This window comes from Lagopus leucura, unplaced genomic scaffold, assembly GCF_019238085.1.
Source record: "Lagopus leucura isolate 7727_CA_CO unplaced genomic scaffold, USGS_WTPT01 Super-Scaffold_100040, whole genome shotgun sequence".
Taxonomy (NCBI): Eukaryota; Metazoa; Chordata; class Aves; order Galliformes; family Phasianidae; genus Lagopus; species Lagopus leucura.
Window position 1 is genome coordinate 4058485 of NW_024962289.1, and position 17996 is coordinate 4076480.

The 17996-nt window shown below is 46.2% G+C and overlaps 1 protein-coding gene across 1 annotated transcript in view; it reads left to right on the forward strand.

Moving 5' to 3' along the window:
- The window catches only part of SHISA6 (shisa family member 6), a 215374-nt gene extending 200896 nt beyond the window's left edge, over positions 1 to 14478 (forward strand). Inside the window, exons 5-6 of the mRNA XM_042883938.1 lie at positions 6021 to 6173; positions 13877 to 14478. Coding sequence (XP_042739872.1) covers positions 6021 to 6173; positions 13877 to 14427 — 704 coding nt within the window. The 3' untranslated portion in view covers positions 14428 to 14478. The remainder of the gene's footprint in view (positions 1 to 6020; positions 6174 to 13876) is intronic.
- The last annotated feature ends 3518 nt before the right edge of the window (positions 14479 to 17996 follow it).

The window sequence follows — 17996 nt, forward strand, 5'->3', positions numbered from 1 at the left end:
TTCCTTCCTTCCTTCCTTCCTTCCTTCCTTCCTTCCTTCCTTCCTTCTTTCCCCTCCTTCCTTCCTTCCTTCTTTCCTCTCCTTCCTTCCCTCCCATCCTTCCTCTCTTCCTTCCTTCCTCCCTTCCTTTTCTTCATTTAGATATTCAGGGCATTCCTTCCCACACAGTAACAAGACTTTGGGGGATATATTGCTAAAATAATTCATTTTCTAACATCAGACCCAAAGCTTCAATGTGGGACAGTCCCAGAGGATATGAAAATGATTCCCTGTACTGTCACATCTCCTCCAACAATTTGTTGAGAGTTCTGTATCTATTGTGTTTAAGACACTGTTTACAAAATCATAACAATTAAGGACTGTTTAAATTAGATTTATCCCCAATGGTAATATATGTGAGGAAATTAGAAGATAATCAGATCTCTGGAATATAACCTGCAGAACAAGTAGACACATTATGTTACAACGTTCCTTCTGCAGAGCAGCAGATCTTTAATGAAAGTGGGGGTAGAGATGAGCCAGGTGATCTGGGAGGACCAGACAGCACAGTGCCAACTTTCTGATGCATTCCAGTCACCACATGTAATGGAGATGTCAGTGGCAATCAGTGATTCAACCACCTTATGCACAAATCCTGCTAATCAAATTGCACAGAGATTGGTGCACTACACAAATACAAGGGCAGATTGAAGCCCTTTAGTGAATTTGGAGTGTCGTCTACTTATCTTTACCCAAAATGTTGCTAATAATATCCTACAGTGATGTCCTACACCCTCCATAGGGAACACATTGGTTTGCTGGGGCCATGAGTGCACGTAAGGGGTGCAAGCAGCCTCTGTTAGTGTGTGCTGAGCTGCAGGGGCTCCAATGGCAACTGTCTTTGTATTTAGCATTGAAGCAACTGGTCTTTCTATTTAGTCTAGTCTAAATACTCAGTGCTCCAAAGAACCACTGTTTTCATGGCCTTGGCATGGAGGGGCTGAGCATGGAGGCCTCAGCTTGCAGGTGAAAGCTGTTAGGACACCAATCCCATGGCCCACCATGGCCCAGCACCCAGATAAGCACCGTGTCTCCACTCTTCCCTATGGGAAGAACCTGGGAAGCTCCTCTCTTTGTCAACACCATTGTAAGCACAGGGCTACGTGTGCTCAGAAGCATCTTCATGCCATTACTGATAGGATTCAGCTGTGCCATTTGTGCATTTATTGTAGGGGCATCATCTTGCAATGTGCTGGTGTAGTTCACTTGGTTTCTTTAACACCTCGTTACTCTGCAATGAGGCCTAAAAGACCACCTCCAAGAGCCATCCTGATATGCAGATGTATTTCATTCTCCACTAACTGAATTTAAAACACCACATCTCCAACTCCTACAAAGGAGGGCAGCTACCCTCTGGGGAGCTGCTGATTTACACCACAGCAGCTGAGCTGGAAATGTATGAACCTCTGTGAGATTCTTTGTGAGAGATGTAAAACATGATTAATAATGGTGTTTTTAACAAGAAAAAAAAAGAAAGATGTTTGAAAACACAGATAGCTCCAGCCCTCCCACCCACCCCTTCCATAGTGCACACCAGTTCTGTGCCTGCTGTAGCAGCATGGCATTCCCAGGATGGCTCAGGATGGCACAGGAGGTAGCAAACACCAACTGATACAGGCAGATTTTCCTAGGGAATGTGTCCCTCTGTATGAGCTTGCATCAGAATTGGAGAAGACTTTGTGTCTCAGCCTTCAAGTGGCTGAGCAGAAGGCGGTGCTGGAGGAGAATTGCATGCTGTGACAGAGGGCTGAGGCTGTGACGAGCTGAAGCTGAGCAGCAGAAGGCTTTGGTTGTATCAGCTTCTTCTAGGTGACATTGTTTGCTTTCCCCGGGTGAATGTTTTAAAAGGCATCTGTTGAAATATGCTGCAAAATTCGCACAACATATGTGCAGGCTCATATGCAAATATGGAGCACATCCTTTTTGCCACTTGAGCTTTGTTTAAAACTTTGCCATAAATTCACTTTTTGTGTTGTTTTGTTTTGGGTTTTCTTCCTCCTGGTTATCATTTGCTCCTCTCCTTGTTGTCAGAAGGCTCTGTGCTTTGTGTAAACACACTTAGAGACAGAAAATGCTGCTAAAGAACAAGCTGATTTGCAGGGACTTCAGGTCTGCTTTCCACAACACAAGCTTCCAGCTTTAAAAACCCTGAATCTGCTTCTCAGCCCTGAGTGCTGGAAGTGGAACAAGGCTCTCACTCAACAGAGAGTGCTTTTCCCTCCTTTGTAGATCATAAAGCCATTGGGTGTGTGCATAACACAGAGGAATGAACCCATAATTGCAGAGGGAGGTTCTGCAGCCCCTAAATCCTCACAGGTGGATCCATGCTCAGCAAAGGGGAAGTGCTGCAGGGCTGAGCCCTCTCCTGCTGAATTAGTCAGAGAGATGCTTTCAGAATCTTAAGATGTTGCATTGGTTGTAAAGAGGTATTATTGATATTCAATGCTATAGCAAGGAGAATTTGGAAACCAGAAGAAAAGAACTGCTGGGTGATGTTCCCATCTCTGTAGTGTGTGCTATGCACTGGGATAGCTTCATTTCCTCCGTGCTTCTCTGCAGATAGCTTTGTAAATTGTGCTCAGAAAGCATGGTGTGTCAGAGGGGCACAAACTGCCACGTGGCTGCAGGATGGAGGTGAGGCAAACGTGATCTAATACTGACTTTCAAAGGCAATTCCAGTAAGCATAGGACATCCTCTGTTTTCCAGTGAACATTTGCCATTGCCCAGAATGTTGAATTGAACTGGAATGAGTGGCAGTGCTGGGGAACGGAGCAACCTCAGCTGCCATGCAGGAAATGGAGGGATCTTTTTATTTATATCTTGTTAATTAATTAGGTCTAGCACCTTCCGTAGAAGCCTGTGAACACCACAAAGGAAAAAGGGAGACCAGGGAAAGGGGTGATTCAAATTTGGTGTAGAAGCAAAGAGTTCCTGCTGAATTAGTCTCAGAATTTAAATTGCAGAAGAGGTTTTTCCTTCCCAGCACCTCTCAGTTCTCCAGCGTTGCCCTCAGACGACATTACACACAAGACAGCTGAAGCCATCTTGGTCATTTCAGGTATCCCTTATTTTGCTGAACAGTAGGGAGTGAATTTCAAGGTGACTTCTCGTTTGCCAAAATACTGATGGTCTGTTCCTGACTGGCTGGATGGAAAAAGCAATATGAAGATGCAGTGATTCTGCAGAAGCCCGTTGGATAAACGTGTGGCAGTTTATTTCACACTCTCCATGCAAGTAGTCAGTTCATGCTCCTTCAGCACTGAACACGGCTCCATGCATATAACTGGGCTTATTTCAGCTCATCCAAACCTCCATGCAGAATGAAGATTAGATACAGGTTCTAGCTGAGAAATTTGCAAAGAGATGTTACCCCAGGGTCCTTGCCCTACAAGCACAAGTAGGAGTGGGCATATTGTTTCAATGCTGATAGAGTCTCTGTTTACTGGATAATATCTAATCAATTGTTTCCACCTCTCTGATGATGTGATGCACTTCCTAATCCTGCAGTCAGTCTATTAGACATGGGTTGAAGTCATCAGCAGGAAAATAACGCTCTCAGAGAAATGATACATTAGCTATATACTCACTTAGGGTTATGTTCCTTTTGCCAAGCAATAACAATTCCAGGAGTGTAGAGACATACGTAACCAATAGGGAGGAAGCTTTTATTAACCAAGATGGTTATTGCATTTTAAAGAGGAAATTTTCGCCTTTGCTAAATTCTGCCGGAAAGTGCCTCATATTTTCTCAGAGCGAGGATCAAAATGATGCTCTGGCAGAGAACTGGGCTTTTCCTTTTCGTTCAGGTGCCTGTCACTGCCTGCTGGCTGTCAAGCCCAGAAGAGAGCATGCATGTGTTTGATAAGTGCCACAGCAGAGACATCTCCTTAACCCTCATCTTTTGGTGCCCCCCGCATAGGATGTGGTGCCCCATGCTGGGTCGGGGGGAAAAAGTTGCTCCTTTACTTGCTGTCAAACCTCACAGATAGATATTGAGGAAGAAGACCCTGATATGATGCTCTGCAGGAGGCTTCCTCATGTGGAAGAGTGCACAGTGTCAGTGACAAGAGGGGCAGGAAGGAATGACTTGGTGTTTGTTTGACATGGTGGTTGTTATTCAAGTGCCTGATAGTTCTTCCAACTCTGTGTACATCGCAGATGTTCTGGCATCGCCCACATGGTTCAGTGCCTCTGGACTGAGCCCTGTGGGAGCTGCAGAGGAGCACTCTGAGGAAGCTGGCTTTAGGAAGCCCTGAGCAGCCTTCTTCAGGAAGACAGGACTGTTGGCCTCTCCTTGGCTGAGAAGCATGCAAAGGATAGGGGATAGAAGTTCTAAAATATCTATCAGGAGTCTCAGTGGGAGGAAGGTTGTGGAAGCAGCTCTGCTTCCCCACACACGTGGGAACTGCAACACCATCCTTAGGCAACAGGAAGCACCAAGGAAGTTTGCAAAATGTGGGTGCTCTCAGAAGATATCCTGTTCTCCAGTGCAAACAGGACTCCATGCAAAACCCACACACTGAAACCACTGAATTTCAGAATCAAGTCTAGAAAATATCTGCTGAAATATCTGCACTCAGGTAGTTCTCATTTAATTTTTCTCTGGGAGATGAGAGAAGCTGGAAAATGTTGCGCAAGGCTAGCACACTTGCTCCAGTTTTGGGCAGAAGCTGTGACTTAGCTCACAGCAGCCCATAGACCAGGGAGGGTCTATGAGAGTCTAAAGGCACATGAATAAGTGCTGAGCTTATATTGCATTGCTCTTCATGAGTACCCTTTGGAGGACTGCATGACAGGGAAGGGTGAACCTAGGCATTCTGCTGCTCCTCAGCTACATCGGAACATTTTGCCCTGTCATTTCCCTGTCAGATCATATCACAAGTGGCCAGCTCCTTGGCCTACTGACCCAGCTAATGCATTCCAACATTGATTCAAGCCCCCACAGAGCCCCTTTCCATGACCTTGTAGCCTGTTATAGCTTTGCTCCCAACAATTGCAGTCCTTGCTATTTTCAATACTCTTATCCCTATGTTAATACTTGAACACCAGGAGTCAAAAATGCTGTAATTCAGCAGGCCTCTGTCCCTCAGCTGAACTGATGAAAGACCATTTTCCATCCAGCTTGTGGCAAAAGGATGTGATTTCAGTTACACGGCAAACTCTACAGATTGCTTGGACTTGATTTCTAACATCCCAGCTCAGTGCTAATCTTTACTGACAGCGCCCTCAGCATTAGCATCCCAGCAGAGGGAGTTTTAAGCTGACCAGGCGCTCCTTTAGTGACCAGCAAAGTGAAGACAAGCAGAGGGCAGTATCCTCCAGCCCTGTTTCTGTGCTTCAGGAACCCCTCCAAGCCTTGCCTCATCTTCTGACTACAGCCAGATGCAAACTGCACAGCTGCACTTCATGCTTCACCGCAAACAGGGGATGTATGGCCAGCCCCAGCGCCCACTAGAACACTGGGGCCATGGACTGGGTTTTGTATGGAGCTTCCAGGTTTGGAGCAGTGACCCGAATTCTGGCATGATGAAAGAGCAATCTGATTATTAAAATGAACTCACAGACACTTTTCAATGGCTATGGTGAATGGAAAAGTGTAGCTTGCAAGGCAAAGGTAGGTGATGGTGCATGAGCTTGTGCGGGATGCAGTAGGGTCAGTTCACCACATCATGATGGAGACCTCCATGGTAAGTGAGCTGACTCATTCCATCAGAACCATGAAATGAAGGCTCGTCTGTCTGGAGGCTTCCAAGGCACCAGTTTGCCTCTCTCCATGATCACTGGGGACAAGGAAGCAAAGCCACATCCATTTTATATCGACCCGTTGGAGCCACTTCAAATCCTGTCCAGGAACTGTCGCTGAGGATGGCTCAGTTACAGCACTTCTCCCTGTCCAGAGCTGTGGGAACAGCTCACCCCTCTCAGCTGGTTTTCATGCATGCTCTGGACATGTCTTATTTTTCTTTTTTCTTTTTTGCAGACACGCCACGGATGAACAACATCCTTACTTCTGCCACCGAACCTTACGATCTGTCCTTCTCCCGGTCCTTCCAGAACCTCTCTCACCTCCCACCATCCTACGAGTCTGCCGTCAAGACAAACCCAAGTAAATATTCTTCTCTGAAGAGACTAAGTAGGTGTCAGCTCATTTCATTTCCTTTGTATCTCATTTGCTTGTAAGCCACAGCGGGCACAACATTAAGGCAATAATCTTCTTCCCTGTGTTGTTGTACTGCCCAAGTTGGCATCTCCGGTAATGATTCTCCTGGATGTCGCTTCCCATCAGGGAAGAGCAGAAAGAGTCACTTCATTACTGTGAGAGCACATGTGGTTATTTGCTTACTGACCTCCATCCTGTGCTGCCTCCCCCAGCTCCGCCTCTCTCTGCTCCTGATAGAGTCATCTGAGAATCCTTTTTTGCTTTCTGGCTGTTCACATCAGCCGAGCTCAGCCCGATGCACTCAGAGCAGATATCTCACCATCTGCAGGAGCAGCTGGAACCAGATGACAAACCCAGGCTGATAAAAAGGTGCTGAATTGGCTGGGAACCTCCATTTCAGTAGGAGCACATCTGCCTGTCCCCAGCAGTGCTGCAGTCCACCATGTTTCATGGTCCTGAACAGCACCTTACCCTGGTCTTTAGTGCATTGCTGATGTCTTTATGTGTTGCTCTCTGACCTGTTCATGCCAGTTAGTATCTATTCTTTCTTGCTGTTTTACATATTGCATTGTTCTGTCAACTTTTCTGCAATGCTCCAACTCACTGCTGCTCCTGATGGCGAATATTCACATGGAAATATCTTCAGCTTCAGTGAGATTTAGAAATAAGTGAGATTTGTGATGAAAAGTGCTCTCTCTAGACTGAGATGTCAAGTCTATAGTGTGTTAACATGGGCATTTTCTGGGTGCAGCCAGGTATACATGCTGCCTCAGTTGGAAAAATAAGTTCAGTGTCTATATTTGCAATAGCTTCACTGAAAGCAGATCGGGACAAAGAGCAGATGCTACATCCTTGCTCTGTCTAAAAGCTGCATTCCCAAGTTAGCCTGCTAAGAGAGACGTACAAAACGAAGTGGCAGAGGAGCCCTTGGACTGTCCATAGCACATCCTCATGCAGAGGATTTTCCAGAAGAGAAAATGCAACAGAAATGTAGCACATAAAAATCTCTGCCCACTCCTTGGCACTTCACTGTGGAATTTAAATCTGTGTTTAACATGTAGGCAAGTATATTTGACATGCTGAAAAGTAAGCATGTGCTTAACCATGTTGCAGAGCAGAGATAAGGTATTTAGGGACTGGATACTGCCATGTATGTGACTTTTGCTTCCTGATAACATTTGGAGTCACTCTCCTAACCAGAAGCATTTCCCTTTCCCTGCATCCCTGTGACTAGCTGTCCATGTTCTTGAGTAGCTTTGATGATGTTGTTCAATACTGGGAAACCCTTGAAATCATGACATTGAAACATAACTGCTTTAAAATGTCCTCATTTCAAGGTGATGATTTGTTTTCATTTTTTTCAGATTAAATAGTGTAAAAATGGATCAACTGGATAGCCCCCAGGTTGCTCTTTCATTTCTAATTGATTTCCAATGCTCAGGATTACCTGGGATAAGTACTTCCAGCTCAGAGGCTGGGGGATGTCTGTCTTGACATTATTGGGAACACGTTAGGGAAGCATCCACCACAAATTGCACCAAGGACTCTTACTGTGGCTCTTACTGTGTGAAGGAGATGGTCCAGACCTCTTCCAGCCTGAGATTCATCTATTGTTTTATATATTGTGCATAGATGGTCACTGAAAATGCCTTGAGCTTCCTGCTAAGGATATTGATGTATCTCACTGGAACATTAAAAAACAACAAACAAATGCTAACTGAACCTCCCACATCTTCCACAGCCAACATCTGGAAATGTACATCAGATCTGAACTCTTCTGTATCTACTCCTGCAATGCTTACCCAGCTCACACTGAATATGAACTCTCTGACCAAGCAACTCCATCCATGCACTGGTCATTACCTTACCAGGTGTCTGATCCATGGGGTCTCAAAAAACTTGTTTTGCAGCCGAAGAAAAGACATCTCCTTACGTGTCCAACGTGCCCCTCAGCAGGTCACAGGAGGGAGTATGGTTGACTTCCTGCATTGTTTCCTAGATATTTGTTTAAAGAGGCAAAAATAGATTTGTGTTAAGGGGTCAAGCTCAAATGCCTCAAGAACGTGCTGAGCAGAGTCAACCTTCCTCTTCATAGAATCATAGAATGACTTGGGTTGGAAGAGACTTCAGGGATCGTTAAGTTCCAGCCCCCATTTCCTCCCCACAGGCAGGATTGCCAACTGCTATCTCATGTACTACATTACATTGCCCAGGGCCTCATCCGGCCTGGCCTTGAACACCTCCAGGGATGGGGCATCCACAGCCTCTCTGGGCAGGCTGTTCCAGCATCTCATCACTCTCTCTGTTAAAAACTTCCCCTGATGTCTAATCTAAATCCCCCTTTAGTTTAAAACCATTCCTCCTTGCCCTATCACTATCTACCCAAGTAAAATGTTGATTTCCCTCATGTTTCTAAACTCTCTTTAAATAATGGAAGGCCCAATGATGTCTCCCCACAGCCTGCTCTTCTCCAGACTGAACAAGCCCAGTTCCTTCAGCCAATCTTCATAAAAGAGGTACTCCAGCCCTCTGAGCATCTCTGTGGTCCTCCTCTGGACCCTCTCCAAAAGCTCAGCATCTTTTCTGTGTTGAGGTCCCCAGAGTTGGATGCAGTACTCCAGATGAGGCCTCATAAGGGCAGAACAGAAAGGGGCAATCCCCTCCCTTGCCCTGCTGGCCGCCCTCTTCTGTTGGAACCCAGGATACTGTTGACCTTCCAGGCTCCAAGCGCACACTGCTGGCTCTTGTTAAGTTCTCTGTCAATCAGGACTTCTAAGTTCTCCTCAGCAGTTCCTCTGGCCTCCTTTTCATCCAGGCATCTTCTTAATCAGCAACAAAGGGCAGCCATCTCTGTCATATCAAGGTGCCAGTCTCTCACTGACCCCCGAATTGCTTTGGCAAACTATCAAACCCATTGCTGGATAACAAGCCACCTTTGATGCTGGGCTTGTGCATGGGAAGAGCAGCAGTGTGTGGAGTGTGGGAACATGCAGCTGAGCAAAAGCATCTGTGTTAATTCTGCCCTGCCCAGCACCCCAGGGAACTGCTGTCCCAGCTGAGTGAGAAAGGTCAGTCAGAAAGGAAGCTAATATTTTCAGGCATATTAAACCACTTGGTATTGGATCATCACAAATGACTTGGCAGCTTGAAAATGTTAAAGAGGAAAGACAAGGCCAACGAGGGAATACACTGGAACTGCTGAGAAAGAAAAGCAAATAAATTGCTCTGATGACCTTACATACAGATGAACGTGCATATGTTTTAATCATACTAACCACAGGGAGAAAAATCATCCTTGTCTTTTCCACTCTCTTTTCTCAGAAACCCACCCATGTACCTCATTTCTCTAATCACACATTGGAGGAGCTGTGCTCTGCCTTCCTGCAGTGGCTTTGTCTCACTCATCTTAGGCAGGCTGAGGTGAGATGTGAGGAAATACTCATTTGGGCTTTCCCTGCAAATGAGAGAAACAAAAATCTCCTGTGCAGGTCAGCTTGTCCTAAAGCAATCAGCAGTCTGGATGTTTGGGGAGACAAGCCCTGGCAATGTCCCAGGAACTAACGTGAGGGGAAAGAATGGGAAGAAAAGAAAAAGAAATTATCCAGAAAAGTGTGACTTCCCTTAATTCCACTGCTAAGTATTTGAAAAACATGAGCAAAGCCCCATAAATATGAGGGTGGCTTTTTTAAAAAAAAGAGAAATCTCCATTAATCAATAGACCAGTGATATCCTCCTATCTGCTCATCATTTCTGGCCCTTAGAAATCCACTCAGGACAGCTTTTTGAATTTTATATATAAAATCTATAAGAGAGAAACATTTATTTTGGCTAAATTAAAAAATGCCAGTTATCATGTGAGCATCAATAAAACAATAAGGAGTAGCAGTATCAGTGTCTCGTCATCCCTGTGAACTTGCTGATGCAGCGACGATGGGATGAAACAGACTGGAAGGTTTCAGGTCCTGGGCACATGGATATGCCCAGGGAGGCGGTGGGCAACCCATCCCTGGAGACATTCAAGGTTAGGATGGACAGGGCTCTGAGATCTGATCAAGCTGTAGCTGTCCCTGCTCATTGCAGGGAGTTGAACCAGGTGGCCTTGAAGGGTCCCTTCCAACTTAAACCATTCTATGACTTTGGTTTTAGCAAACTAAGGTGACCAGACATCAGCAGTTCCAGCACCACCAGCACTTGGTGATGCACTTGAAGCCTCGAAGCTCTGAAGCCTGAAGCCATGTACGTTTCACTGTTCTTCTCTGGTATGGAAATGCTGCTGTAGAGCTTTCCCTTCACACACAAAGGCACTGCTGTGATACTTGGCCTCTCGTGGAGCCATGTCCTCCATTGCTGCTCCAGTAACACTCAACCGACATCACCTTCCAGAGTCAGCAGCCTGCTGCCTAATTAAACCAGCACATTGTTGACATTTTACAGTTTTGATTCCTTTGAGAAGATATGAAGTTTGTCCACACCTGAAAATATTCCTGGAATAGCTGTGCCAACATCTACCTGTGTCTCTCAGCAGCAGAGGAGACAGACAACGTGAGATTAGGAACACCTTTAAAGTGCAATTAGGACCTGAATGGGTTAGCAACCGCCAGCAGAAGGCCGTGCAGACTTCCATCTCTTAAAACAGTGCAGAAGGGATATTTTTAATGAAAGGACATTTGTAATGTTTCTAATTAGTAAAACATTTTGGAGTGTAGGCCTTGCTGCATTGTTCACCTAAATTAGCAAGGAGCAACTTTGAACCACTTTTAATCAGCTGATTCTTCTGCCTCAGTAGGAGGCTCAAACCACTGCAAACCTCACTTAAGCTGGTTTAGCTCCTCTGGCAATTACCATGGCCAGGTGTGAGCATCCAAGCACATCTCCATTTGGGATGTTCTCTGCTTTAATTACATCTATTTAGAGTCACTTGGGCAAATCCAGCAGCAATTCTCTCATCCAGAGAGCAGAGGCCAAGTGCCAGAGTGCTAATTGCTCAGCTCCTATTCCGCAACCAGCCTCACACATCATTATCAAGTCCATGCACACTAAGTGTGTGCAAGTCTATCTGTGGCCACAGGATAGAATACAGATATCTAACATTGCTGTGGCCATATCAAAATTCCCTAGTTCTTCCAAGGCTTCCTAAAAGGTGGTTTTAAAGGCACGAGGGTTGGATGACAAGAGAGTTGCTCTCTGACATTTGCAACAAGATTCTTCCTAGAAGTTTTTTATTACCAAAAAAAGGACCCATTCCTACAATAAATACTCTGCTGAGCCAATCCTGTCCACAGTGAGCACGCCAACAGAGGAGAGCTCTGGGTAATCCTCACGTCCTGGCGGAGTGTGGGCTGTCAAGAAGAGCTCAGCACCAGAGATGGTGCCATCAGGGCGTGCATTTCAGCACATGCATTCCCAGCTTGGATTTTTGGATGCAGAAGGACCAGCCATCTTCCTCATGGACCCACTGGGTTGTGTGGACTGTTTGCAGGAACATGGGAAACAACATCCGGAGGGAATCAAAGAGCACTGAACGCGCGGGAGAGGAGGAAATCAGCGAGTGAGGTCACTGAGCACAGGCTGCTTGCAGCACCGTGAGTTCTTTCTGAAGAGCCCAAGGCACTAATTTTAAATGCTCTCTTGTGAACAAACTTCTGGGATTTGGGTGCTGCCAGCACCCAATTAAGTATCATAAAGTGCTGACATTTCCTCAGCTAACACTACGCCTCATGGGACAGCCAGCCAATTCCTCCCCTGATGTGTTGTGTAAAAACTACAGATTTATGTCTGTGTCAGAATAAACAGTTTCTGCTTAAGTACATCTCACCAAGTTTCTGCTTAACTGCTATATATATTTAATGTCTGCATAGAATCCAAGCATTGTAGAACAAGGGTATAGGCCCCACCATATCATCAGGGCCATGTCCCAGAACAGGATGCTGTCCCACAAGAGGACCATCTACTTCACCCACTTCATGATTGCCTAACAGTTCTGAATCAGATTTTTGTGATTTTTATCACTTGAACATCCTCAGAAACTCTACATGTGCATTTTTGCTCTTCCACCATTGTATACTTTCCCATCTAACATCATCTGTATCAGTAGAGTGAAATACTGCAGCTGAGAAAATGAAAGGCCTTCCTTTTCTTATGATCTTTATTGTAGGTGTCTTACAGGCAAAAGATTTTGCAAAGGAATTTGTATGGCAGGCCGTAGGAGTGGCATTTAGATGATGTCCACCAGCACTTGGCTTCAGATGATAAGTGCGTGCTGGGTTATGCGTGTGTTCCCAACTCTGTGGTCCCTGCACCAGCCTGCCCCCATCAGATTAGTTGCAAGAAACCTCGTTCTCTCTGTAAGGTGGAGAATTTCACTTTGTTTTTGAATGAGGAAGACACTTCTTGCACACCAGAGGATGTTCTGTTATCTTCTCCATGGAGATGAAGGCTGTTTGCCACGTGTCTGGGATGAGTCTTTCTCTGGGGTCTTCTGGAGCCACTGATGAGCCAGAAAAGATGGGGTGCATCAAGAAAACATCTCAGAAAAGGAAATGGAGGAGAAAGACACATACAGATCCTTAGTGCTGAGCTCAAGACATACCTCCACCCCCTCCACCCACCCCATGGAGACACTGTTGGGAACTTCCATTTAATGATAGCATATTTCTGATAAGGGGTTGGTGCTCCATGCTTTACGCCTGCAGCCACAGGCACATCATGATGGTCCACAAACTGTGCTGTCTTGAAACCCCAAGACTGATGATCCTCCTTCCAGCTAGGTAGTCCTACTCCCCCAGCATAAGGCATATGAACATCAAAGTTTTTTACCAGAAAGCTGGGTTTTTCCTTCATCTTCAACCCACAGGTTGTTTGAATCAGGTCATTCCATCTGCTCTGGGATTTAAGTAGTATGCTGGGATGTATCTGCAGCAGGTAAAATCCTCCCTGAGGCTGAAGCATTTGTTTGAAATCCAAAAAGAACTCTGCAACAAAGAGATCATGTAAGGCAGAGAAGAAGCAAACTGATCAAGCAACTTGCCATGAGATAAACTCCACAATATCAAGCAGTGTATTGAAACACTGGTAAATAAAACCTCAAGCATATGATTCAACATCTGAGAGAACATCCCATATTCACCAGAGACACTTTGTAAGCACATTTACAAATATTCAAGAATAGTAATTAACAGTGTTTTGAGGTAGCTTAGGGGGTTTCACAGCACATCCATATTTGAGGCCAGAGGTATGAGTTCCCCCGAATGGGGAAGTTGCCTTCCTCACCCTGCTTCCTCTGTGTTTTCTTTGTAAGTGCATTGTGAAGGTGATGTTGGATCATTTCTCCATAACTTGCTGTTTCTGCGAATTGTGTGATACCATGGTCTGGACCCAGCAGCACACAGAGTCTGTTGTGTCTGTTGTGCAAGGAGGTGTGATGTACCATGAAAGGAATTACAGCTGTCTGCACACAACTATGGCTGATAAACCCATGGCCACACAACCCACGTGGGGCTGGTGTCCCTCCAACAGGCAGCATCCGGACATGGATGTCCATGCCCACGGCCAGCTGCTAGCAGACAGCCCTTAGGTCTTACTGGGAGGCTTCTACACGGCTGTGTGATACGCCACCCATTCTCACCCTGTGGGAGAGCACTCTGACATTTCTAACCGTTCCCTTTCTTTTCCCACAGCTGACAAAGAGGCTGATGAGTACTACATGAGGAGGAGACACCTGCCTGACCTGGCAGCCCGGGGCACGCTCCCCATCAACGTCATCAAAATGTCTCAACAGACCAACCAGAGGGACAGGCCCCGCCGCCCCATCAGGGCCATGTCCCAGGACAGGGTGCTGTCTCCTGAGAGGATCATGCCTGAGGAGTTCAGCATGTCCTATGAACGGATCCTCTCAGATGAACAGCTTCTGTCCGCGGAGCGTCTCCACTCGCAGGACCCTCTGCTCTCCCCGGAGCGGTCGGGGTACCCCGAGCAGTCCATGTCACGGGCACTGTCACACACAGACGTCTTTGTTTCAACACCTGTCTTGGATCGCTACAGGATGACAAAAATGCACTCCCATCCTAGTGCCTCAAATAACTTGTACAATACCTTAGGGATGAACCCAACATCCGCCAAGCGCCAAGCGTTCGCCTCCCGACGGCACAACACGGTAGAACAACTGCATTATATTCCAGGACACCACCACCACTACCGCACAGCGAGCAAAACAGAGGTGACTGTTTGATATGACCTCGAGCATTGTAGATATTCATTAAGGACTGGGGTGGCCACGGCACCCCGTACTGCAGTGGCCTTATAGGCCAAGATAACCTCTAATAACTCAGTGTCTGAAAAGATTTCTCTGACAGTCCCATCCCATTGTTTTTAAAGCCACCTCTACATCAATTACATAAGAAGAACCCAACCAAACTGAAAACAGTGAGGGATAATGGAGGAAACTTCCTGACGTGCATCAGTTTCTGTCAAAGAAAGCCATAGTAAGTAGATGGCTCCTTCCAAGGGCTCACCTACATTATCTGATTATTTTCATCAATTTTAGACTTTTCAGTTGCTACAAGCAGAACCAGTCTCATGCAGCCCGTGACAGGGAGGAGGAAATGCAGCGCTCCATCTTGGCAGGAAGGGGCCCTGTTCTCATCCCTCATGCCAGTCCTCATGGTTGACCTTTGAGTAGCAAGTAGGTCAGCTTCTGGCTGGGGATCACCTCCAGACCACTCAGTACCAGCCAGCACCCATCCATCTGTTCTTCCTCACCCTTGGAACAAATTCAAGGGCAGGCTTTCCTAAGGGACTGGCAGATCTAGGGACAAGAATAGCCTGGCTGAGAAATAAAGATTTAGTTTATATTAAATATACTCATAAGATAAAAATATACTAGTGCCTACAAATCGCCTGCTCTCTCAGTGTAGGAAGTAGTGGGGTTAATGTGTTCAATAAGCACAAATATACTGAAATGCTTGTTAGACCCCTTCTCCACTCATTCTAGTATCTTACTGTCTCCAACGTGTAAATAGGAAGGAGGAACAGCTTATCTCTCCTCCAGCTTCTTGCCACTGCTGAGGCACTAGTGCCAGAATTTGTTCAGCTTCACTCTGCTGACCTGTGCTGGGGGAAGTGCTGACTCCACCAACACCCCTGCCAGGAAAGTCTATCGCGGGTTTCATCTGAATTTCTCCCCATGAGTTTCTTTTCCTGATAGCATTTTCCACCCCTCCAATTCGCATTTCCCAACATGTTTCTTTCTTTCAGTTGCGACCTAGAGCTCTGTATGCAGCAAATCTCTTTCCAAACTTAGCAGAAGCTCAAAGCTGAGAGTGTCTGTCTACAGAAAAGCAAGCTGGTAATTTTCCATGGTTGTCTTACCATATAATGGCCCAAAAAGAAACCTTCCAAATTCCAATTCCACCGAGTCCCAGTTCTAACCATGCAGACAGTTCCATTTCATGCATATAAATTATATATCCAGCATAATTATAATAAACGGGCATGTTGTATATCTGATATAATGGTAATTAGATAATGTATATTTGTAAAATCTTTTAAGGATAGACTCGTGGGCCCAGAATTTGTGAGGGTTTTATCTCTGGCTTTCTACACAGATTAGGATCTGCTCTGGATTTCTTTGTTGTTCCTTTTTGTTATTATTGTTTTCCTTTTATTTGTTCTCCTTTCAAATACTGCAGAACCAACTCACACTAGAACTTTCTTTGGTCAGGAAAGGGTCTGTGGTTCTGAAGGCCACACAGCCCCAGTGCTGTAACTGCAGTGGTGCTGGGCACTATAGTCCAGCAATTCCTGTCCATGGTGTGAACGCAAAGCCCCAGCACATGCACGCACCCATGCACCAATCCAAAAGACAGGCATGACCCCTCCTTGGGGTAAAAAGATGACTGACTTTAGATTGTAAACAAGTTTCCACATGGCACATCTCTCTCACATCCTCACCCTGAGTCATTTTCTACTTTCTCCTCAGCAAATTCTGTCTAAATTAGCTCTGTTCTCCTCTTCCCCACAAATACCTCCTGCCTCTTGGCCTTAGTGATGTTCCCAGCTCAATACTGCATGCACTGATTGTAGGTTGTGAGCTTGAGTTCATGCAGGGGCTCATGATGCAGCACCAGGTTCTTCTGGTGCAGGACAGGCAGGAGGAGCATGCTGTGTATTCCAGGTGATTTCAGAAATAGGCTTCAATGGGGTGGCCATGCTGGCTTTCACTGTGACAGTTTTCAAAAGAGAACCAAGGCCTTCACTTTCCCAGACCATGCTGGGTTTGCTGCTCCTGGTTCATGGGCTTTCTTCCTCAGCTGATGGAGACTGCGTTTAGAATAGACTCCATCTGAGAGAAGTACTGGGGCTTTGTTTGACGGAAACTGAGCTGAAAAGGAACAAATAAGAGCCTATGTGATCTAAGTGGCCGTTACCACACAGCCTTGGGCAAAGCCGTTCTGGGCAAAAAACAGAATTGTGCATGGATCAGGGTGGAAGTTCAGTGGTGTGGGAGGGACGAGTGAGAAAAGGCCTCATCTTCTGACCCTTTGCTTTGATGGACACTCCTCTTCCTGACTACCTCCAAGCTCCTCAGTTCAGTCATGGGATATTTCTTCACAGAGCGCACATCTCTGTGCAAACATCGCCCTGGTGACTTAATTCCTTGCAGCCAGAAGTTTGTGACTGATTTGGAGAGAAGAGGAATGTACACGACTGGCAGGGAGGCAGTCCCTGCTAATTTTCTGGGGCTCTTCCATTCATTTTTATCCCAGACAAAGCCAGGATCTTCCCCTCTGCAAGCAGAGAGATGAATGCTGTGGGTGAGGAGAGCCCACCCTAAAGTCTGCAGGAGCTGAGGTGGCAGAGCTGGAGGAGCAGAGGGGACCGTGTGAGGCTGTGGGTAGGTCAGCACTCTTTCCATTCCCTTAGCTGTTTGTCCCAAGCTCTCATCTTTGTCTAAGTGTTCAGTTCATCAACTAAGAAGCTGCTGGACCAGATGCAAACATGGAAGTTCTCGATCCAAGTAGCCCACGCAGATGCTGTGCCCCGGGCCTTTTGACCTCAGAGCCGTCTCTTATTCTGACTGACCAACATCACAGGCCTTCTGCTAACTTGTCAATAATCCTCCAAAGAAATCTTGTCCCCATCTCCTCGCCTCTTCCACCCACACAACAGTTTCAAGCACATGTGTCCCATTAGAACCACCGAACGGCCTTTCTAGGCCAAATTTCTCCTGGGACTCTGCCACTACCACAGAAAATTTTCAGCAAATTTCTTTCAAAGGCACCAAGGCCAAATGGCTGCAACTTCTTCTGGGCACTGTGTGTTCCCCTGGCTTGCGCTGTGTGTTGGAATGGGTTGGTAGCTAGAGTTGTGGCATTTCAGCATGTACAGGTGTTCTTACATGATTTTATTCCTTTTTCTGAGTGTGTCACCAAAATGGCACTTGGTCCAAGACTGGGAGTTGTCGTACAAGGTCTGGTCCCCCGCATTTCTGTTTTCTGTGGTCAATAACAGCAGCACTTTCCTATTCCACAGAGGCATTGTGAGTGTTCGTACCATAACGTCTTTGAAGTGCTTTGAGTCTCTCTCACAACAGGCACTGTAGAAGAGAGAAACATTTTTATTACTGTCGTTTGTCACCATTCTCCTGCCACATCGTGTCTGATGTGTTGCAATCGAGTCCGTCCAGAATGAGAGTGCTAGGCTGGGGGATGCAGCCCCCAGACTTCACACTGCTTTCCTTCTGGTCGTGGTCCCGCTAGCAGGCAGTAGCTCTGAGGAACACTGTTACCTGCACTGTGA